Here is a 19,649-nt window from a genome sequence, read left to right on the forward strand (position 1 = left end):
TGCTTAACCGACTGCGCCACCCAGGCGCCCCAAGTTTTTTTTTTAATGTTTGTTTATTTTTGAGAGAGAGAAAGAGAGAGACAAAAAGTGTGAGTGGGGGCGGGGCAGAGAGAGAGAGGGAAACACAGAATCTGAAGCAGGCTCCAGGCTCTGACCTGTCAGCACAGAGTCTGATGCAGGGCTCAAACTGCTGGAACCGCAAGATCGTGACCTGAGCCAAAGTCAGATGCTTAACCCACCGAGCCACCCAGGTGCCCCAACAGACTCCCTTTTGAAATGGTTCCACAAAATCAACTCAGGCTTCTTGGTCATTTCTCATATAAACAACTCATGGTTCTTATGAGTTTTTACTAAGTAATTGGGCAAATGCTATACTCCTTTGCATACCTCCCCACAGCAGAGTGGATTTTAGGTTGCCAAGGTTTCTAGTAAAAGCCCTCGTGAATAATTCCTAGATGAAATGTATAGAGTGATCTGGATAGTAGACAATCCTCCCTTATAATGTATTTATCTTTCCTTAACATTATATAGTGCTTACCTTGTGCTAGACTCTAGTATATTTGATAAATATTAATTTAATTTTTGTCAAACCACAGGAAGTATAAGTTATTTTGCTATCCTCATTTTACAGATGAAGAAACTGGCCTGTTGAGAGGTTATTTGGCCAAGATCAAAGTAACTACAAAGTAACAGAGGTAGGATTTAAAAACAAGGCAGCCTGGCTCTGAGGTCTATGCCTTTATCCACTGTGGTGGTCAGCTGTATTGTCCAAAAAGATATAGAAGCCCAAAATGTATATGAATATCTCCTTATTATGACTCTATTTCCTCTGGAATTTTTTTTTCATTGTTTCACAAACAAAGCTATATAAGGATGAGATTGTGCAGATAGGATAGTAGCTTTAAGAGAAAGTTTTATTTAAAACAGGAAAAAAAACCCACAAGTATTTTTGTAAGCTCAGAAAAAGATACTGTATGCAAGAAACAGGAAATATGCAAGAAAGAAATAGCGTGGTGATGGAGTACGTTTCTGTAAGGGACATGACAGTGATAATCCAACTGAATGCTGGAGAATACTTGGAAAGACAAAAGAGGAATAGGCTCTTTATTCTGCCATGATTCAAATTTCTTGGATTCTTTTTTTTTTTTAATTATCTGGCACCTTGAAATACTTTCTCTAGACATTTAACAACCTATATTTGGAAGAAAGACAACCAGAGACAAGATCACAGGGATTAAAGAAAGAGGATATATTAATTAGGACTGTTTGGTCGCAAGTAACAGACCCAGTGCTAACACTGTGTGAATAGGTCCTAACCCTGGTTTATCTATAATAATGAGGAATTTATTCACAGGATGCTAGTGTCTCATGGCAAGGGTTTCTCTGGGCTTCAGGAATCGGTTTAAACCATTAGTTTAAATCACTGTGGAGAATCTAGAGTCTGTTTCTGCTTTTCATTGTACTTCACTGTAGGTTAGCCTTCTTTGCATCCCATACAACATAGAAGAAAAATGGGCACTGCCAACAGCTTCAAAGCTGACATTTCTTTTTTTTTTAATGTTTATTTATTTTATTTTGAGGCAGAGAGAGGGAGTGGGGGAGGGGCAGAGAAAGAGGGAGAGAGTGAATCCCAAGCAGGCTCTGTGCTGACAGTGGGTCTCCATCTCACCAACTGTGAGATCATGACCTGAGCCAAAATCAAGAGTTGGGCACTCAACCAACTGAGCCACCCAGATGCCCCTCAAAGCTGACATTTCTGTTATACAAGAGTGCATTCATACAGACTCATCTGTTTAGACTCCCTCCTGTGGGAGTATTCTGATTGGCCTGGTTTATGCTGGGTATCTGCCTCTGGACCAATCTGCTGTGGCCAGGTGATAGAGTCAAATTTTTTTAAAGTTTATTTATTTATTTTGAGAAAGAGGGAGAGAGCGCACAACCAGGGGAGGGACAGAGAGAGGGAGAGAGAGACTCCCAAGCAAGCTCCAAACTGTCAGCTCAGAGAGGGGCTTGATCTTACAACCATGAGATCATGACCTAAATCAAAAGCAATAGTCGGACACTTAACCTACTGAGCCACCCAAGCACCTAGAGTTATGTTTTATGAACATGCCTCTTGGCATTGCAACCTCTGGATGGATCTGGAGATAGTTCCCAGAGAAGCTTTCAAGGTCTTGGGAGAAGTAAAACAGTATGTTTCTACTAAACAGGACTGATGGGGCAATGTCATAAGATGTAGGACTGACATAATCTCACACAAATTTCTGATATTTTCTGAACTTTTATTTCCTTAAAATAAAAAAGTTAACTTGCTTACACCCACCAAGTCACTGTGACAACCCTAGGACATAGGCCTATTTCAAGCATAGCTCATTCATTCAACAAGCACAGATTGAACACTACTATGTTGTAGATATAGCTTAGTGTTCATTTTATTACAAAGCTACTGAAATTGAGAATTAAAATATGTGTAAAGATCTGGGTGGTAATAGTGAATGCAATTTTTCCTCTATTATTTTATGGATTTTTCTTTGTTTTAAACGAATTTTTTATACTTCAATGTCATTTAGGACTGAAAGATTTTTGACAAACTCAGAGATAATAATTACCAGGCTTTCTCTTCAGCATATGTTCTGCCTCTATTGCTGTTATTTCAGATACTGTGGTGAACACATGAGCACAATGGACAGAGGCTCGCTCCATGCAATACCGGTGGTAAATCTGCCTTTCCCCAGCCTCTTTGTCTATGTCAAACTGTTTAAAAGAAAAAAAGAAGGAAAAAGCAAAAACACAAACACATTTTCTCATACTACTGACGCTTGAAAAGCATGGAGGTTAGTGGCATTGACCCCCTGTGTAGTCAGAAATCTGCAATTAACTTTTGACTCCCCCCATACTTAACTACTAGTAGACTACTGTTGACCAGAAGCCTTACCAATGACAAAAACAGTTGATCAACACATATTTGTATATGTGTTACATACTGTATTTTTACCATATAATAAGCTAGAGAAAAGAAAATGCTGTTAAGAATATCATAAGGAAGAGAAAATACATTTATAGTACTGTACTTATTAGAAAAATCTGTGCATGAGTGAACCTGTGCAGTTCAGACCTGTATTGTTCAAGGATTAGCTGTACTGATCCATTTACACAAGGAAAACAAAATCACATATATTCATACTGTTTTTCTTCAAGACTGTGTAAAATTAAAAAAAAAAAAAAAAAGAGGTTAGAGTGGGAGAGAGCCAAAGCATAAGAGACTGTTAAAAACTGAGAACAAACTGAGGGTTGATGGGGGGTGGGAGGGAGGAGAGGGTGGGTGATGGGTATTGAGGAGGGCACCTTTTGGGATGAGCACTGGGTGTTGTATGGAAACCAATTTGTCAATAAATTTCATAAAAAAAAAAAAGACTGTGTAAAACTTTATGACCAGAAAAAAGTAGTAACTTTTTATTATACCTATTACTAAAATGTATACCCACTCACGCTTTATTTATTTATTTATTTATTTATTTATTTTATTAAAAATTTTTTTAGTGTTTATTTTTGAGAGACAGAGCATGAGCGAGAGAGGGGCAGAGAGAGAGAGAGAGGGAGAGACTGAATCCCAAGTAGGCTCCAGGCTCTGAGCTGTCAGCACAGAGCTGACGTGGGGCTCAAACCCATGGACAGCAAGATCATAACCTGAGCCAAAGTCCGACGCTTAGCCCACTTAGCCACCCAGGCACCCCCAGCCACTCATGCTTTAAAAAGTACTGTTCAGGGGCACCTGGGTGGCTTAGTCGGTTAAGCGCCTGACTCTTGATTTCAGCTCAGGTCTTGATCTCACGGTTCCTGAGATGAAACCCTGAATCAGGCTCTGTACAGACAGCACAGAGCCTGCTTGGAATTCTTTCTGTCCCTCTCTCTCTGCCCCTCCCCCCGCCCTCTTTCAAAATATAAATAAATAAACATTTTAAAAGTATTGTTCATTTCTGCTTCTAAACTGCTGTTTAATCCTCACGTGAATATTTCTACTTTGCTGTAATTACTTAGAATTCTTAATTTTTGATATCTTAATTATATTAACTTACCTTACATTTTATAAACATTGAGCTAATTACTTTTCCCAAGGACCTTATCATATTTTCCCCATAAGCAAAGAAACAAAGCCGACAGTAAAGTCGATACTGAAAATAAGGATAATTATTATCACCCTTAATTCACTGAAAAGCTTTCTGACAAAGAGAAAAGACAAATGATTTTCCAGGGTTATATAATTCCTACCATTGTATAATTTCAAGAGGTGTATGGTTACTTTAATTGGATGGTGTATTAAATTGTGCAATCATCCTCTATTCTGGGTATCTTAACTTAAAAAAAAAAACAAAACAACTTTAAAAACCAACAAGCCAAACACCAAACAATTGATTAAATAGTTGGCAACGGTTATGGGCTTTTGCCATTTTGCTTAGCTCCTGAATATTATGTCTCACATAGCTGCAGATGAAACTAGCTGTGTTTAAGAGAGAAAAGTATATCAAGTTTCTGGTATTATATTAGCAGGGTGTTTTCCATAATAAAGAGTATTAGAAGCTCAACAGTACTCATCAAGCTCTCTTCTAAGCATGATGTCATATTTAATCCTCATAAACCACTAAGGCTTGTATTGTGTCTTCATTTTGTGAAGGGGAAACTTGAAGCTTGTAGAGGTTAGGAAATCTGCCCAAGACCACATTCCTATTAAGTGTCTTAGCAGAGCCCTAAACTGATCCTTTATCAGTCTGACTCCAAGATTGTGCTACCTCCTGCTTTTAGAACATTTAGACTCTAGCTCGACCAAGTCAGTCCCAGTAACTACTGTCCCATATAGAGGAAAATACCGAAAAAGACTAAGTAGATGATTCTAAAGACTACAACAAAGAAAGTCTTAGAGGGTTCTTTCTTGTCTGTAATGTTTGCAACTATTTATCTGAAAATGTTTGAATCAGGCTCTATATGGCATCCTTGGATCAGCTGAAGTTTTCCCAAAGGCTTATTTGTCTGGTCTCATTTATACAATCAAATATGTCATTCAATCAATATTTGTTGAGTAATTTATTGTTTCTGTAGCCCTCAAAGAGCTTATAAATTAGTGAGAAAACAGGTTAAAATTAGGCAGAAATAGGTAAGTGCCTGAGGAAGGCATAGGGTCAGAATGAAACTGATTTACAGAGTGGCACTGAGAATAGGGAAACATAGCTCATACTATGCAAGTGTTTATATTGTCAGTATCACTTCCAGAATGTAAGATTTTCAAGGGCAAGGACCATGATTTATTAATCTTTGTACCTCCAAGTTGTATTGTTCAAGGATCAGATGTATGTGAATAAAACGGCATTTGAACTGGGACATGAAACTTTAATTTGGGGAAAGGTTATTTTGGATTGAAAAATTAACTGCCCTAAAGAACAAGTACATAAAGTCAAATAGTGTTCCTGGGTGGCTCACTCGGTTAAGCATCTGACTCTTGATTTCAGCTCAGGTCCTGATCTCATGCTTCATGGGATCGAGCCCCATGTCAGGCTCTGCCCCTCCCCTGCTCACTCTCTCTCTCTTTCTCTCAAAACCAATGAATAACTATTTTTTAAGTAAAAAAAATATAAAGTAAAATAGCATGTGCAGAAAAATAGCATCTGATGTGACCGTAGCAGAGAGTATAGAATGTAGGAGACATAGTAAGACAATAGACAAGGCTAGAAAGTTAGCCTTTGTCCTGTATACAGTGGAAAGCACTAAAAGGGCTCATTTAAACATATGATAAAGACAGTCTATGCTTAGAAAAAATAACTCTGGAAAAAGTATGAAATGTTTTCTGTTACTGAGCTTTTGTGAAGATTAAATGAGATAACACATAATAGATGTTTAGAAAAGCGCCTGGCACATGGAAAGTGCTCAACAACTTTACCTATAATCATCATCATTATTGTTATTTCTGTTGGTATTGTAGAAAGTAATAAGATTTCATATATGGGGAAGGGTTTACCATCTTGACATTTAGAGATAAGACGATAGGATGTCTAGATGAGCACACCAAGTACGCAGATATACAAAGGGAGAATAGTAGAGGCCTCGTGATCCTGTGAAAGGTCTCCATGAAGACAGGCATGTGCCTTATTCCTGGTCCTGTGGGGTCCATTACCTTCCAGGCCTGCAGTATGCTTGCCACATCTGTGGTTTACAGCAACTCTAGGTGTTTATACATATTGTCCACTTTTCCGCATGTTTATGATAGCCTGTTAAAATCTCTGTCTGGTAATTCCAACATCTAGGACATATCTGGCCCTGGATATTTTGACCATGGATCTTACTTTCCTACATTTTTGTATATCTCATTACTTTTTCCTGAATTCAGGAAAATGTGTAAAAAAGAACAAAAAGTGAGGCAAAGCATAGATAAGTCAGCAAAGCACAGTCTAGTGACAGAGGATGATAATCCTGTGATTGAAGGTGATGAGCTCAAAACTTGGTCAGATGGAAGAGTTAAAATCCATCAAGCAATTGTCTATGGTTTCTTTCACTGTCTGTTCATTTCCATCCAGAAAACACCGTCCTTACATTTCCACCCAGGAAATCCTGATATCATCAAAGAAAGAGAGTCCAAAGCATAAGAAAATTAATGGCCTTTTTTAAAAGCAGTAGTTATGTAGCCATTATAATTGAGGGAAAAATCGATCAATGGCTAGACCAATAAAAATGAATTTGGAAATATCTTCTTGGAGAGTCTCAGAAGACTGATATGCTGGCTGAAAATTGTTGAAATGCTATTTTAGTTAACAGAGTTAACTAAAAACTTAAAGCGACATCAAAGTCCTTTTGAACTGGCTATTAACTAAACATATTTTCAGTGAGCAATTAAAATTTAAGTGAAATAGTTCTACTCTTTCTGTTTTTAAATTAATTTTTGTTTTTATTTTTGAGAGAGTGCAAGCAGGAGAGAGGCAGGGAGGGGTGGGGGCAGAGGATCTGAATCAGGCTCTGTGCTGATAGCAGCAAGCCTGATATGGGGCTTGAACTCATGAACTGTGAGATCATGACCTGAGCTGAAGTCGGTGGCTCAACTGACTGAGCCCCCCAGGTGCTCCTACTCTTTCTGTTTTTATAACAGTTGGGTACTATTATTCTTGTTCCCATTTCTCCCCCATATTTATTTGCCAGATTCAGAGCTTACCTGATTCTGGGTCTTGCATCAAAGACTAAATTATGACTCATCTCTTATGTTGAACTTTTAAAAATTTTCATGTATACAATTTGTTGTTATTATGCAACATCCAAATTCTGAACCTATTGTGAGCATGAGGTGGGGGGATCTGCTGTAGAAAATGATTATGGGGGCTTTTTCTGTGAAAAATGATTAGGAGTTTAACTCAAAATCTAGTTCCCAACTATTTATGATCTATACTCACACTGCTGGGAAGGATATTTTACTAGAAAGACAGGCTGGGGCTGACTAAGCTCACATATTTCAACCACTTTAAGCTGGTGAGATATATCCTATTTGAAAAAAGTATGATATAAAAGGATATTTTATTAAGAGGATAAATTGAATTATGTAACTATATACTGTAATCATTTTTTTACTTAAAAGCAACTAATATCCAATGAATTTTATTCGTTGTTTTTATTAATTGTTACCATATAATGGTCTTAAGTATACTGAAGTAAAATACTTGATATGCTTCTCCAATACTTTCTCTTTCACAAAAATCAAAGTCTGCTCTTTTCTGGGAAATAAGGTTTCTGAGCTTATCACAGATCACTGGTTTGCCCTTATCAGTCTACCATTAGTACATACCATCAGGAAATTTCCCTGATCTGACTTTCTGAATTCCTTGGTGACTTTATTTTGAATGTACATCTTATGTTTACAATCTGACCTTTAGATTAGTCTGACCTTTTTATAGAAAAACTCTCATTAAGACCACAAATTGATTTTCAAATGTTAAAGGTTGTCAGAAAGAACTTTCCTGCACTCAGAGGTCTTTGGGATAGTAGGACAGCTTACCACTACCGTTATCTAAGTATTCATGTATTACAAACTCTCTCTCCCTCTCTCTTTCACACACACATACACACCACTCACACATGCACATATTATTTCCACAGAATCTGAGCACTTTTTTAAACTGGGGAAGTGTTTAGAAATCAACTTTCCAACTTCCTAATTTTTCTGACAGTAAATAGGACCCTAAAATGCTAAGTTGATTTCATTGGCAATATAGATACCAAATTTGTAAAAGCCTGACTTTGTGGTACTCAGATACTTTGTTGATATTATTGACATGATGATATAAAAGATGTATTTTTATTAATCTGATTTAACTGACAGAAAACAAAAGAAAAAAGTCAAGACTGAATGACTTTGGTCCTCTTTAGAGTTGGGCAATCCACTAGGATAAGGAAACCCAACTGTTTGATCACCAAGGATCCACATCCCTGTTCTAAATAACCTGTCTTACTTGACCCTCCCACAAAACTCCACCTACACATTGCAGAGTTACAGGAGAAAGCTGACCATTTATTCATTCAAAGGAGAGAGGAAGACCCATAGTGCAAGCTGTATGCCTAGAACCCTTGATCTGTAGCTGCCACTCAGAGCTCGTGTGGATCTAGCATTCTCACCGTGTTTCTCCAGCCTCAGGGTAGACAGGAGTCCAACCCACCTATGCCCACCATGCCTCCTGGGATCTTGGGTCTGTCGCTCCAAAGTAGGTAGACATTGGCCTGTCACCACAACACTCTACCTCACTCTGAACAAAGTTAAACTGAATTGGCTGTCACCTCAGGGGAGGCTTTGTCATGAATATTGATTAGTTAAAAGGGCATTTCTGCCATCTGGCTGGCAGATGAAATGTAAAGATCAATACTTCTCATCTTTCAGTTTCAAGGATCAGAAAGAAAGGTGGTGAGGGAGGAAGGAGGAAGGACTTTTTACCTTATCGAGATGGTTGTAGAAATCAATGTTTGCTGCACAGAGATACCTGCCAAGCAGTGTGGCATGAGTGGTAAATATTGTAGCGATAGGAAGCTTCCGAGCTCGAGAAAGGATCAGTCCAGTTCCTGCCTGCCATTCATGGAATTGGGCAATGACATGTTTCCCATCTGCATGATCCGTCACCTACATCAGAGAAGAAGCATTTAAAACAGTTGGTAAAGCCTGACCTTGCCCATGACCCACAGCATAAGGAAAGTTATCATACCTGTTAATTTTAGCAAAATTTAAAGAGAGTTAAACATGATGTGTACAGATTTAGCAAGCAGAATTGTTTTATAGGGTTTAGCTGCATGTTCATAAAACCCATGTATTTTTATGGTATAATCCTTCCTTGCAGTAATGGATCAGATTTATTTTTTGTATCTACAGAGGGGCCTCATAGAACAAATGCACAGGAGGCACTCAATAAATATTCATTGAATGGATGAATGAATAATAGCAATAATATTCTTGAAGATCTCGCTAAGCAGCTGAATCAGTTGGGACTACCCTCTTATAAGCTTCTTTTGAAACAAACAATAAATGACTTCATGTTTTAACTCCATCTTATTTGGATTTTCTGTTATTTGCACCCAAAAGCATTTTAACTGACATATTATTTTAAAAATATGGAACTGGGCAGAAGGGGACTAATAACTTGTTTAGAAGCAAATCCTAATTTAGTAAGACCCTGAGAACATAGGTCTAATCCCGGTCTAGATCTAAAACTAGGGAGGTGTCAGTTTCTTTGCCTTAAACTTACCTTGTTTCACCCTTTACATTCTACTTTTAATATTTACATCCCACTGCCATTATGACTGCCTATTTCCTCAATGAGGGAGTAGAATTGATAACGCAAAACATGTGCATTCAAGAAAACTGAGCAGAGAATTGGGAAGCCGAAAGTTTACCCAAGGAGGCAGTTCTCATATTTAGAGAACATCAGCATCACCTGGAAGGCTGGTTAATCATGGATATCTGGGTCCCATCGCCAGGTAATCTGATTCAATAATTCTGGGCTGGAGGCAAGAGCTCTCATGTCTTACATGTTTGCAGGTGATGCTGCTCATGGCCCATGGAAATACTCTTTGAGAACCACTGACTTAGGCTAGGACATTTGTATTTTAGAGTACCTGCTCTTCAAAATTTCCTCACAGTTATTACCAGTTGCACAGATTGGTGGCATCCAAGAGGTGACTGCAGAAACAGGGCTTGCCCAGCAGCCTGGGCTTTTTGTTAATGTCTTTATTTACCCTTTGAATCAAAGAAAATTTCTGTTTCTGAAACGGCTTTATTTTAGAGAATATTGGGGCTTTATTTTCTTGCTTCTCTCCTCTCCAGTTCTCTTTAACAGAAAGGAAGAGGGCAGACACACACACACACACACACACACACGGAAGCTGACCTCAGTCCTGGGGGGCAGTGGCTCAGGGAGGCAGTTTTCAGAGGAAGAGTTGGTTCCACCAACTGATGATAACACAAAACTGCTTACTGTCATTAAGCCAGATCTTGTCAGTACCCTCACCCTGTTCTCCTAATTCTGTCACCAACACAAGCAATGGGACTGCCCCTTCACCTTCCCCTTGACTTCAAGGCAACATTTTTGTGGCTATTGGAATATGACTTCATCGGTAAGAAAGACTGGTCAAGGGGACCCACTGCCAAGCATGCAGTTCTGTGATTTGTCCTTAGACTACACCCCCCCCCCTTTACTAGGGATGTTCTTCCTTCACTATCTGATTTTTAAGTTAGGCATAATCATTTTGAGTTAATGCAAGGAATGCAAAAAAAAAAAAAAATCCTCCTGCCATGCTTTGAGAACTTAAGAAAGTGCAGGCTTGGCTTGTTTCACAGGAATTGATTTCTAAGGCTCTTGGTTTTTTATTTTTTAATTTTTTTTTCATTTTGGGGATATTGCACTACTGTGGACTCCTTAGCACCTGCTGAGATCACTTCAGCCATTAGAAAATGATGAAAATATCTAAAAGCCACTGCAACTGCACAAGTACTCGTGCATAAACAAAACCAAATATCTCAAGCTACTTTCTACTCCCATAAGTCTAGAATTCATGTACATAGTGCATGATCATCAACCATCCCAAAGGCTAGTATCTAGTTAGAGGAAAGCTAACATTTTCTCAGATTCTTTTGAAATGTATTAGGACAATCATGATGGCATCATTGCATTTAGCTTAATCTCAAAATCATGGGATCATTGCTGGGCACAGACCACAATCATGTTCCTCCTCTGTTGTATGACTATATGATAAACTATACCTCTTTTAAGAACCAGGCGGTTAAAGATCCGAATATTAGCATATCGTTGGCTTCTCGGTCATGATAAGGGATGCCGACACTGCATGCTTCCCAGAGATCTCCCTTCCATCTGTCCAGGTTCCAAGCCGAAGAGCCTATGTCAAATAGCACCACGTAAGGACTCCCTTCTATCAGCCACCTTCCAAAGTACACCTGCCATATAAGGAACACATGGGCTTGCAGTAATAACAGGCAATGCAAGGGAGAAAAAGGTATTTATGCTTAGAGTATGTACACTTTATTTAGAACTCAACAGCAGATGATCCAAGCTGTATACGAAGCTGTAGTGGTAACACAAAGCATCTGATATTTGAGCCTGAAGATGGAATGGGCTTGCATCCATTCATCTAGAACCTCCAAGTTCTTGCTCTTCATTAAATGTGGTCATTTAAAAACCAAGTATCTAGATCATGTGATCTTTGTCCATCTGTTTCTGATTACCCTCCTGTGACCTTGAGTTCATGGTTTTAGGATTTAATATCATGGTCTATGTTTTTATGATAGAGTCATAAGGTGAACTGGTCTGTATCTTTAACTTGTAGTGGGATATAGTGTCTATGGTGTCACTTATTTCCCTATATGCAACAGGACTTGTAATAATAGGTCATGCTAGAAAAATGTGTTTCTGTGGACAAATGTATACGATTTCTTTCATTCCTTATATCAAAAAAAAAAAAAAAAAAGGTGACACAAAGTGTTTCCCAATAGGTTGCTGCCAGATGTCTTAACTAAATATATTGCCCAAGATACTTTATCTCTTTAATCTAGCAGCTCAAAGTCTAATCCTATTACATTCTTCAAATTGAAGTCCTTTATTCCTATTTTATTTTGTGCAAGTTTTAATGTATTAGCTCTCATTTTTTTTCCAATTGTAATTATATAATCACTGTATATGTAAGTTTTAACTTTCTTTTTGGCCTCTATTTTTTCCACAGTAATTTACACATTCTTTTGTCTTGAGTTTTATTTTATGTTTATTCTCCTATTTCATGGTATGTAACTCCATTCATCACTTCAAGCGCTTCTTGGAAATTGGTGAAAACTAAGAGCCTCTCATTGGGTAAACTGAATGTGTCCACATGTTTAAATATTGACCCTTGTGACTCTACCCAACGCTGAATTTGGAGAGCTTGAAAGCCCATTTGATCATCATTCTGTTGCACAGGACTCAGGAATGCATGGTGATTTCTCTCCCATCTAGCCTTGGACAACTGTGAAAGACCCCCATTATCTGTCGGTTGCTCCCATTGTTATTAGCATTTATCATGGCATTCCTCCCTTTTCAGACTGAGTTTTCCTGAGCCCCAAACAACTTTTGAATAGTTTTCTCTTTGGCACATTCATTGATTTATGTATTCATTCAATGACTAGTGCCTAATATGTGACATATGATACAGTGAGCTAGGGTCATAGAGAAGTGTTGATACTAGAGAATGTAAGCTAGCTTGTATTGGCTTCCAGTGACTTCTTGGCTATAACAGAAACATCCGTACATCAGAAATACATTTAGAACCTTGAGATCAATCAGTCCATTATGCTTTTCATCTCCCTCTTCTTTCACAAGAGCTTTAAATGCAAGCCCCTTCCAGAGTCTTATTATTTCACCCCAATAGTACAACAGGCATCCCTCTCTCATTTTCCTATGTTCTCTATGCTACACTCACTGATATATTTCCCTGGTGCTCTGTGGGAACTCAAGTTCCCTTCATTTAAGTCTTCTGCATCTTAAGCCTTGCATATAACTTGTAGATGCTGCTACCCACATGGACATCTCAATGAGGGCTTCTCATTTTTCCACCCCCAGAAACTATATTCCTGGGATGAGTGTGAAGGAAGTTTGGATTTTTTTCATTACACTGAAATTTTATTATTTGTGTATAAAGACATCTTTGAAATTTATGGTATTCAAACATACTACCTTTCCTTGTTCTATTAATCATCTGGTTATTTTTCCATCTTTTTCTGGGCAATTTCAAAATCCAAGATTTTATCTTACACATTTACCTCATAGTTATCTGACTTTATTAACCTCAAAGAGCTTCATTTCCATGGCATTTCAGCCACCCAAGCTCATGGCTGCATCATTATCCTTGTCAAAACCCAAACTATTCCTCCTCTGGTATAATAATAATGGAATTATTACTTGCCCACAATGTCTATACCTGCACTTCTCTCACTCTGTTTCTCCCAGTGTGTATGTTCTTTTTTTTTTTTCCTCTTCAAGACCTCCAGTTCCTGGAACCTTCCATTTTTTCCTATATCACTGCCTCCTTTCTGACTTTGCTTCCTTTTCCTATCCATTTTAGATATAACTGTCCATCAATTTCAACCATTAATTCAGTCAATTGCTTAATTACCTCCAGGACTTGTGCCACCTCATCCCATTGCTGAAATTAAACATCACTGAATCCCCAATTATTCAACTTCCTGCACTTGCTTACCCTCAGGCTACTGGTTGCTGGAGAAAGTCACAGTCATGTATATTTGTGCCACTAAAAAGTTATGAGTATACCTCAAGGTGTCCAGAAATTCTTTCATCTTCCTTTTTCAGATCTTCTTCCTCAAATGATCTTATTTTAACACTTTCCTCCTAACTCTTACAAGATGACCTTCAACTCCTACTTCAGCAAGATCATCAAAAATGAGACCATCCTGCTTCTTGATCAACTTATCTCTATTTGCATTCATCCTTTATTTTCTGTTTGAGTCAAAGGGGGAAAATAATCCTCTCGATAGTGCTTTGGATTGTGTTCCCTCTCCAATTCTCAGTGATCTTACTCTCTTCGATTGTCCATTTATTATGAATTTTCAACTTCGTCCTGTCTGCTAGGTGTTTCCTTTTGGCATATAAATATGATCAGGTCTCACATTTAATAAAACACTAATTCTCAAAACAATGCCATTTGCAAACTACTTAATTATCCTTTTTTCTCATAGAAAACTCTCATTGACACAGCTTCTGTACCCTTTTCCTCCCAATTCAGTCATTCCTCAACCCACTGCAATCTGCTTTAACCCTCTTCTCTCCTGAAGCTATATTTCACAAGATTACCATGAAAGACCTGAATGTTGCCAAACCCAATTTACCCTGGTTTAATCTTTCATTGACTTAATCCCTTCTTCATACTTGAAACTTACTCCTCACTTGTTTTGACCTATTCTGTTATGATAGCAACAGATTACCACAAACCTAGTGGCTTAAAACAACACAAATTTATGACCTTACATGTTTGGGAGTCAGTAATCTGAAACAGGTCTTGTGAGTTAAAATCCACACATTGGCAGAGTTGCAGTCAATCTGTAGTCTCTAGGGGAGTCTGTTTTCTGGCCTTTTCCAGCATCTAGAGGCTACTGCATCCCTTGGCATGTGGCCTTTTCCTCCATCTTCAAAACTTATTAGGCCAACCTCTCCTTCCACTGGTACATCTTCATTCTGATTCTGACTCTATTGACTCTCTTTTATAAGGACCCCTGTGATTACATTGGGCCCACCTCAATAATCCAAGGTAATCTCCCCACCTCGGGCCCCAAATATACAAAATCCTTTTGCTATATAAGGTAACATATTTTCAGGTTCTGAGGATTAGGACTTGTACATCCTTGTTTCTCTATCACTAGCTGTGTTTCTACTTTTACAATCTTTGAGTTGTGGGTTTTTTTTTGTTTTGTTTTTTAATATAGATGTTCTAACATGTTGACACTCCCCTCAAGGTTTGGCTCAAAACATCTGCTTTTAGTCTATAAACTTCTACTGAATAATATTATCAACAGCTATAATGTCAACACAATTTAAACACAAATAACTTTCTCCCAAACATCTCTATCCTATACTTTTTGTTGAGCTCCAAACCTATAACCCTACTGGACATTTCTTGATGGTTTTCACAAAGTGCCTCAAATGTAACCTATTTACACTTAAATTGATCATCTTTCTCACAAACCCAGTCCTTTTCCCTAAGGAGATAGTCTTCTCTTGTGAGGTCATGTGAATGGTGGTCTGTTCTCGCATAACAGTTTTACTAGGTCTTGCTGGGTGAAGTGTCAGTCGGTGTCCCTTACCTGGCAGCCATGTTTATTCATTGTATCCACTGCTCTTCTGATAGCATCATTTATAGGTTCACACCGTTCCACCTGAGTCTTCATATTATGCTCAAAATAGGGGCCAATCAGAAAATAATTGTCTCCCCATTCATCTGCTGTGGTTTTGGCCTTCGTCTGAATCACAGTATAGATGCCACCAACTGTTGAAAAGGAACGGTTCTGTTTATCGTTCAGGTTAGTATTTCATTTTAAGTGATGAAGGCATGGAAATGAGTCCTTGTTTTTAAGTTAGCATTTAGGATTTATCAAGCACAAGAGTTTATTTAACTTTCTAAAAGAAAGTTTTATTTATTTATTTAAAAATATAATTTATTGTCAAATTGGATTCCATACAACATTCAGTGCTCATCCCAACAAGTGCCCTCCTCCATGCCCATCACCCACTTTCCCCTCTCCCCCCATGCCCCATCAACCCTCAGTTTATTCTCAGTCCTTGAGTCTCATGGTTTGGCTCCCTCCCTCTCTGTAACTTTCTTTTCCCCCCTTAAAAGAAAATTTTTAAAGGACACCAACAAATAGTTACTATTTGGTTCAATTCAATGCATATTTTAAAGCCTTTTCTGGGTGCATGTCAGAGAGCAGCAGGTTGGCAGCAGCAGAGAATTACAAACATTTGAAGGAAATCTGAAGAGATGATTGGAATAGAGCAGTATGTAGCCTAAAGCTCTATCCACACTGAAGGGTCAAAGTTGGTTCCCATAGCCATTGTCACGACACACACCCTCAGCAACAGTTTTCACCTTTTACTCTTGCAGTGGTCCAAGAGGCCAGAGTATTCCATGTAACAGCCATTGCTGAAATGATGACCATGTCTCTCAAGATAAAGAACCACTTACCTTCAAAAGTAACCAGCAAGGTACCTTTTGGTTAGAGAAAAGAGCTGATAGATTTTGAGGTGGGATGCTTGGCCCAAACCTTGTGTCGAACCCAATGACACAAATTTTCACATGGTATTTCATTTTTCTCCTCTGGCACTGATGTCATGACTACTAAGACACAGGGCCAAAAAAATATGTACACTCTTGGGAAATATGCACACTCTTGGATCCAGCATGTTTACATTGTTCTAGGAAATAAGAAGAGTGCCAAATGATGTCTATTAAGATATTTATTGAAGCATTACTGTGGCAAAAAAAAATTGGCAACAACTTAAATTGAACTAGTTAATTCAACTTGTCTAAGGCTCAATTAGCTCTTCTGTTCAGTGGGGATAAAATATTACTTAGCTTGGGGGCAGAAGGCAGGTTGTAGCAGAAGTATCCCAAACTAGGGCTCATTTGAGTAAATACTGAAAAGGGTGAAGAAATTAGGCAAGCAGCTATCATGGGGAAGAACTTTTTAAGCAGAGAGAAGAGTTACACCCAAGGCCCTAAGTTGACAGCACAGCGTGCAAGGGGAGAGTAACAGGATGCAAAAGGAAAGGTTTGAGAGGCAGGTAGGTAGGAGGAATAGGGAGGACCAAGGGGAAGACGACCTTCGTAAACTCAGGCAGGATATCTGGTGCTGGCTGTAAGCAATCATGTTGTATGAGAATATGAAAACAGTCTGAACCAACTTCTTGAATAATTCTTTGTCCATGAGCTATAGGTGAGGAAACAACTCAAGAAATGCCGTGAGAAATCACAAAGCTAACACAGACCATGGCACCAATCTTCAGCTCTATTTCCTGGAGCAATTTTATTACTTGTATATTAAAAAGAGAGATTTCTATTTTTCATCTCAGGTTTTCATAAGTTATTTCAATTCATCAGGATAGAGCGTTCGATAGCAATTGCATCTCTTAAATTGTCTCGGTAATTTAGGCTTTAAATAATAAATCTTACCAGTAGTCACAATCTATGGCCAAAAGGTAGAATTACCATCTGCAAATTTTTCTTTACACCTGAACCTCAAAATATACTTTTGGTTAAATTATTTTTAAGAGGTGAGACACATAATGCAAATGTTCGTACTATTATATGAGGCCAACAGCATTCATTAATTCACAAAAGAGAAGAGTTAATATAATTTCCCAAATGTAAATATTATATGCAAGTAATTTTCATATGAGTCTACATAAACTTATTGTCTTTAAGAACTTCGTCTCTAAGAAAAGACTTTATGACTATAGAAAATTTAGAGAAATTTGAAACTAACTTGAACAGAGAATGGTAAGGACATTATCAATCACATTTCAGATGCCAGGTGATGAGAATAGCATGGAACACATGAAGACAACCTGTAACCTTGCCATCAGAGACTTCTACACTGGACCAGGACCAACGGGATTCACTTACCATCAACAATGAATCTGAGATGACATACATTGAGGCCAGCACCAAATATGCCTAAATATTTCTCCAAATTCCAGAAAATTTTATGAACTGTTAAAACCATTTCTTGAGGAAAACAAATTTAGAGAAATAATTTGCAAGAGTAGCTAAAACTTTTTTTCTTTAAAGAGTCACATCGTAGCAACGTACTTATATATAAGCTTTATTCACACTTGTTATCCATAAAAAGACAAAATCTTCAAATAATTTCTTCTGTAGACTTATTTCCTTCATCTTTATCTTATCAGGAGCTATGTTATAGGATTCTGATGGCACATATTTATTAATGCCTTACTCACATCTCTACTCTTGAAAATTCTCTTTTATGTGCAACTATGTATCTTGCCCAGAGATCTTAGGACATCCTTGTTTGTTAGATTATGTGTTTCAAGTTCAAATACACTTGGGTAAATGCAAATACATTTTTATTTGCCAAAGTACAAAAAGGAGAAGAGAAAATCTTTACTAAAAAAAAAAAAAGAATTATTAGATGTGGGAATTGAAATGCAAAATTAAACATTGCTAATTAATTTGCTACTTCTTTTTCCCATTTCAACTTTGATGGGGATAGTCCCCAAATGGCATTAGACTGTCATAAATACTATGGATATGCTGTTCCAGTCTATCAGGAATAAAAACATAAAATAAAAAAAAAGGCAATCCTGTATTGGTTGGGGCCTAATTTAAAATGAATCTTTCCCCCTTGACTTCTTCCTGTGCGTCTATTCCTGGGGAGGGCACCTCATCACTATTTCATATATTCAAGCTCCGTTTTAGCCTCTCCCTGTCCTCCTCATATTTAGATGCCAACTAATTTCCTTCAGCTTTTTCTTTGTCTAAATGCCACACGTTACCCCAAATTCCTCTCCTGGCATGCTAACTACAGGAGAATGTGATTGCATAGAAATAGGATCATTCCTATTTTCAAATTTGGAGCATAAACCAGACATTCCCCAACACATATTTTTTATTGAATTATTGTTTTGCCACAGCATAGGTCACTGAATTTGGATTCACCCTTCACTTTCAAACATGTACTTTGTATTTTATTGATCTATATTTTCCTGAAACAACATGGGAGCTATCTTTAGTGTGAGGGCAAAGTATCAGGCCTTTCATAAGAAAGAAAGGATGAGATCCCATGGCATATGCCATGGAGATAGTTAAAACCCCAAATTTTCATCTATAAACGCTGCTTATATTGCTAAAATCAGGATTCCAAAGCAGTATGGAATATGGACACCAGCCAAATAAGTTGCTGTCTCTATATAATAAATTATATGTTATTATGCTAAATATATTATAGACAACAAGGATATATATGTTTTATATAATAAGGAGGTATAGTTGACCCTTGAACAATGTGGTGGTTAGGGTTGCCAACCCCCCACATAGTCAAAAATCCACATATAACTTTTGACTCCCCAAAAACTTAACTGCTAATAGCCTACTGTTGACCTGAAGCCTTACTGATAATATAAACAATCGATTAACACATATTTTGCATGTTATATGTATTTTATATTATTTTATTACAATAAAACAAGCTAGAGAAAAGAAAATGTTTATTTTAAAAATGAAAATGTTTATTTAAAAAATCATACGGTAGAAAAAATACATTTACAGTGATGTACTGTATTATTGAAAAAACTCTGCATGTAAGTGGATCCACATACTTCAAAATGTTCAAGGGTCCACTGTATTTTACATATTGGGAGAATCTTCACTATTTTTAATTGCTTAAAGTTTACAGAATTTGGAAGTTATATGACTTCTGTATGCATAGCTACTAACCTGACCCTCCTGTTCCAAGATACAGTTGCAGAGCAGGGGAAGTCATTATACAGTTAGACATCATTCTTTGGGCAGCAGGTCTGATGGGAAAGAGTTACTGGTGACAATGGTCAACAAATGGTTATGTGTCC

At 37.7% G+C, this 19,649-nt stretch overlaps 1 protein-coding gene across 1 annotated transcript in view; it reads right to left on the reverse strand.

Annotated features, from left to right (window-relative positions):
* Positions 1-19,649, reverse strand: part of GYS2 (glycogen synthase 2) — a 50,626-nt gene that overhangs the window by 26,163 nt on the left and 4,814 nt on the right. Inside the window, exons 2-5 of the mRNA XM_043564765.1 lie at positions 15,371-15,552; positions 11,273-11,464; positions 8,957-9,139; positions 2,610-2,754 (exon numbers count right to left, since the gene is read on the reverse strand). Of these exons, the coding sequence (XP_043420700.1) occupies positions 2,610-2,754; positions 8,957-9,139; positions 11,273-11,464; positions 15,371-15,552 (702 nt within the window). The remainder of the gene's footprint in view (positions 1-2,609; positions 2,755-8,956; positions 9,140-11,272; positions 11,465-15,370; positions 15,553-19,649) is intronic.

The sequence above is a fragment of the Prionailurus bengalensis genome, chromosome B4 (genome assembly GCF_016509475.1).
Source record: "Prionailurus bengalensis isolate Pbe53 chromosome B4, Fcat_Pben_1.1_paternal_pri, whole genome shotgun sequence".
Classification (NCBI taxonomy): domain Eukaryota; kingdom Metazoa; phylum Chordata; class Mammalia; order Carnivora; family Felidae; genus Prionailurus; species Prionailurus bengalensis.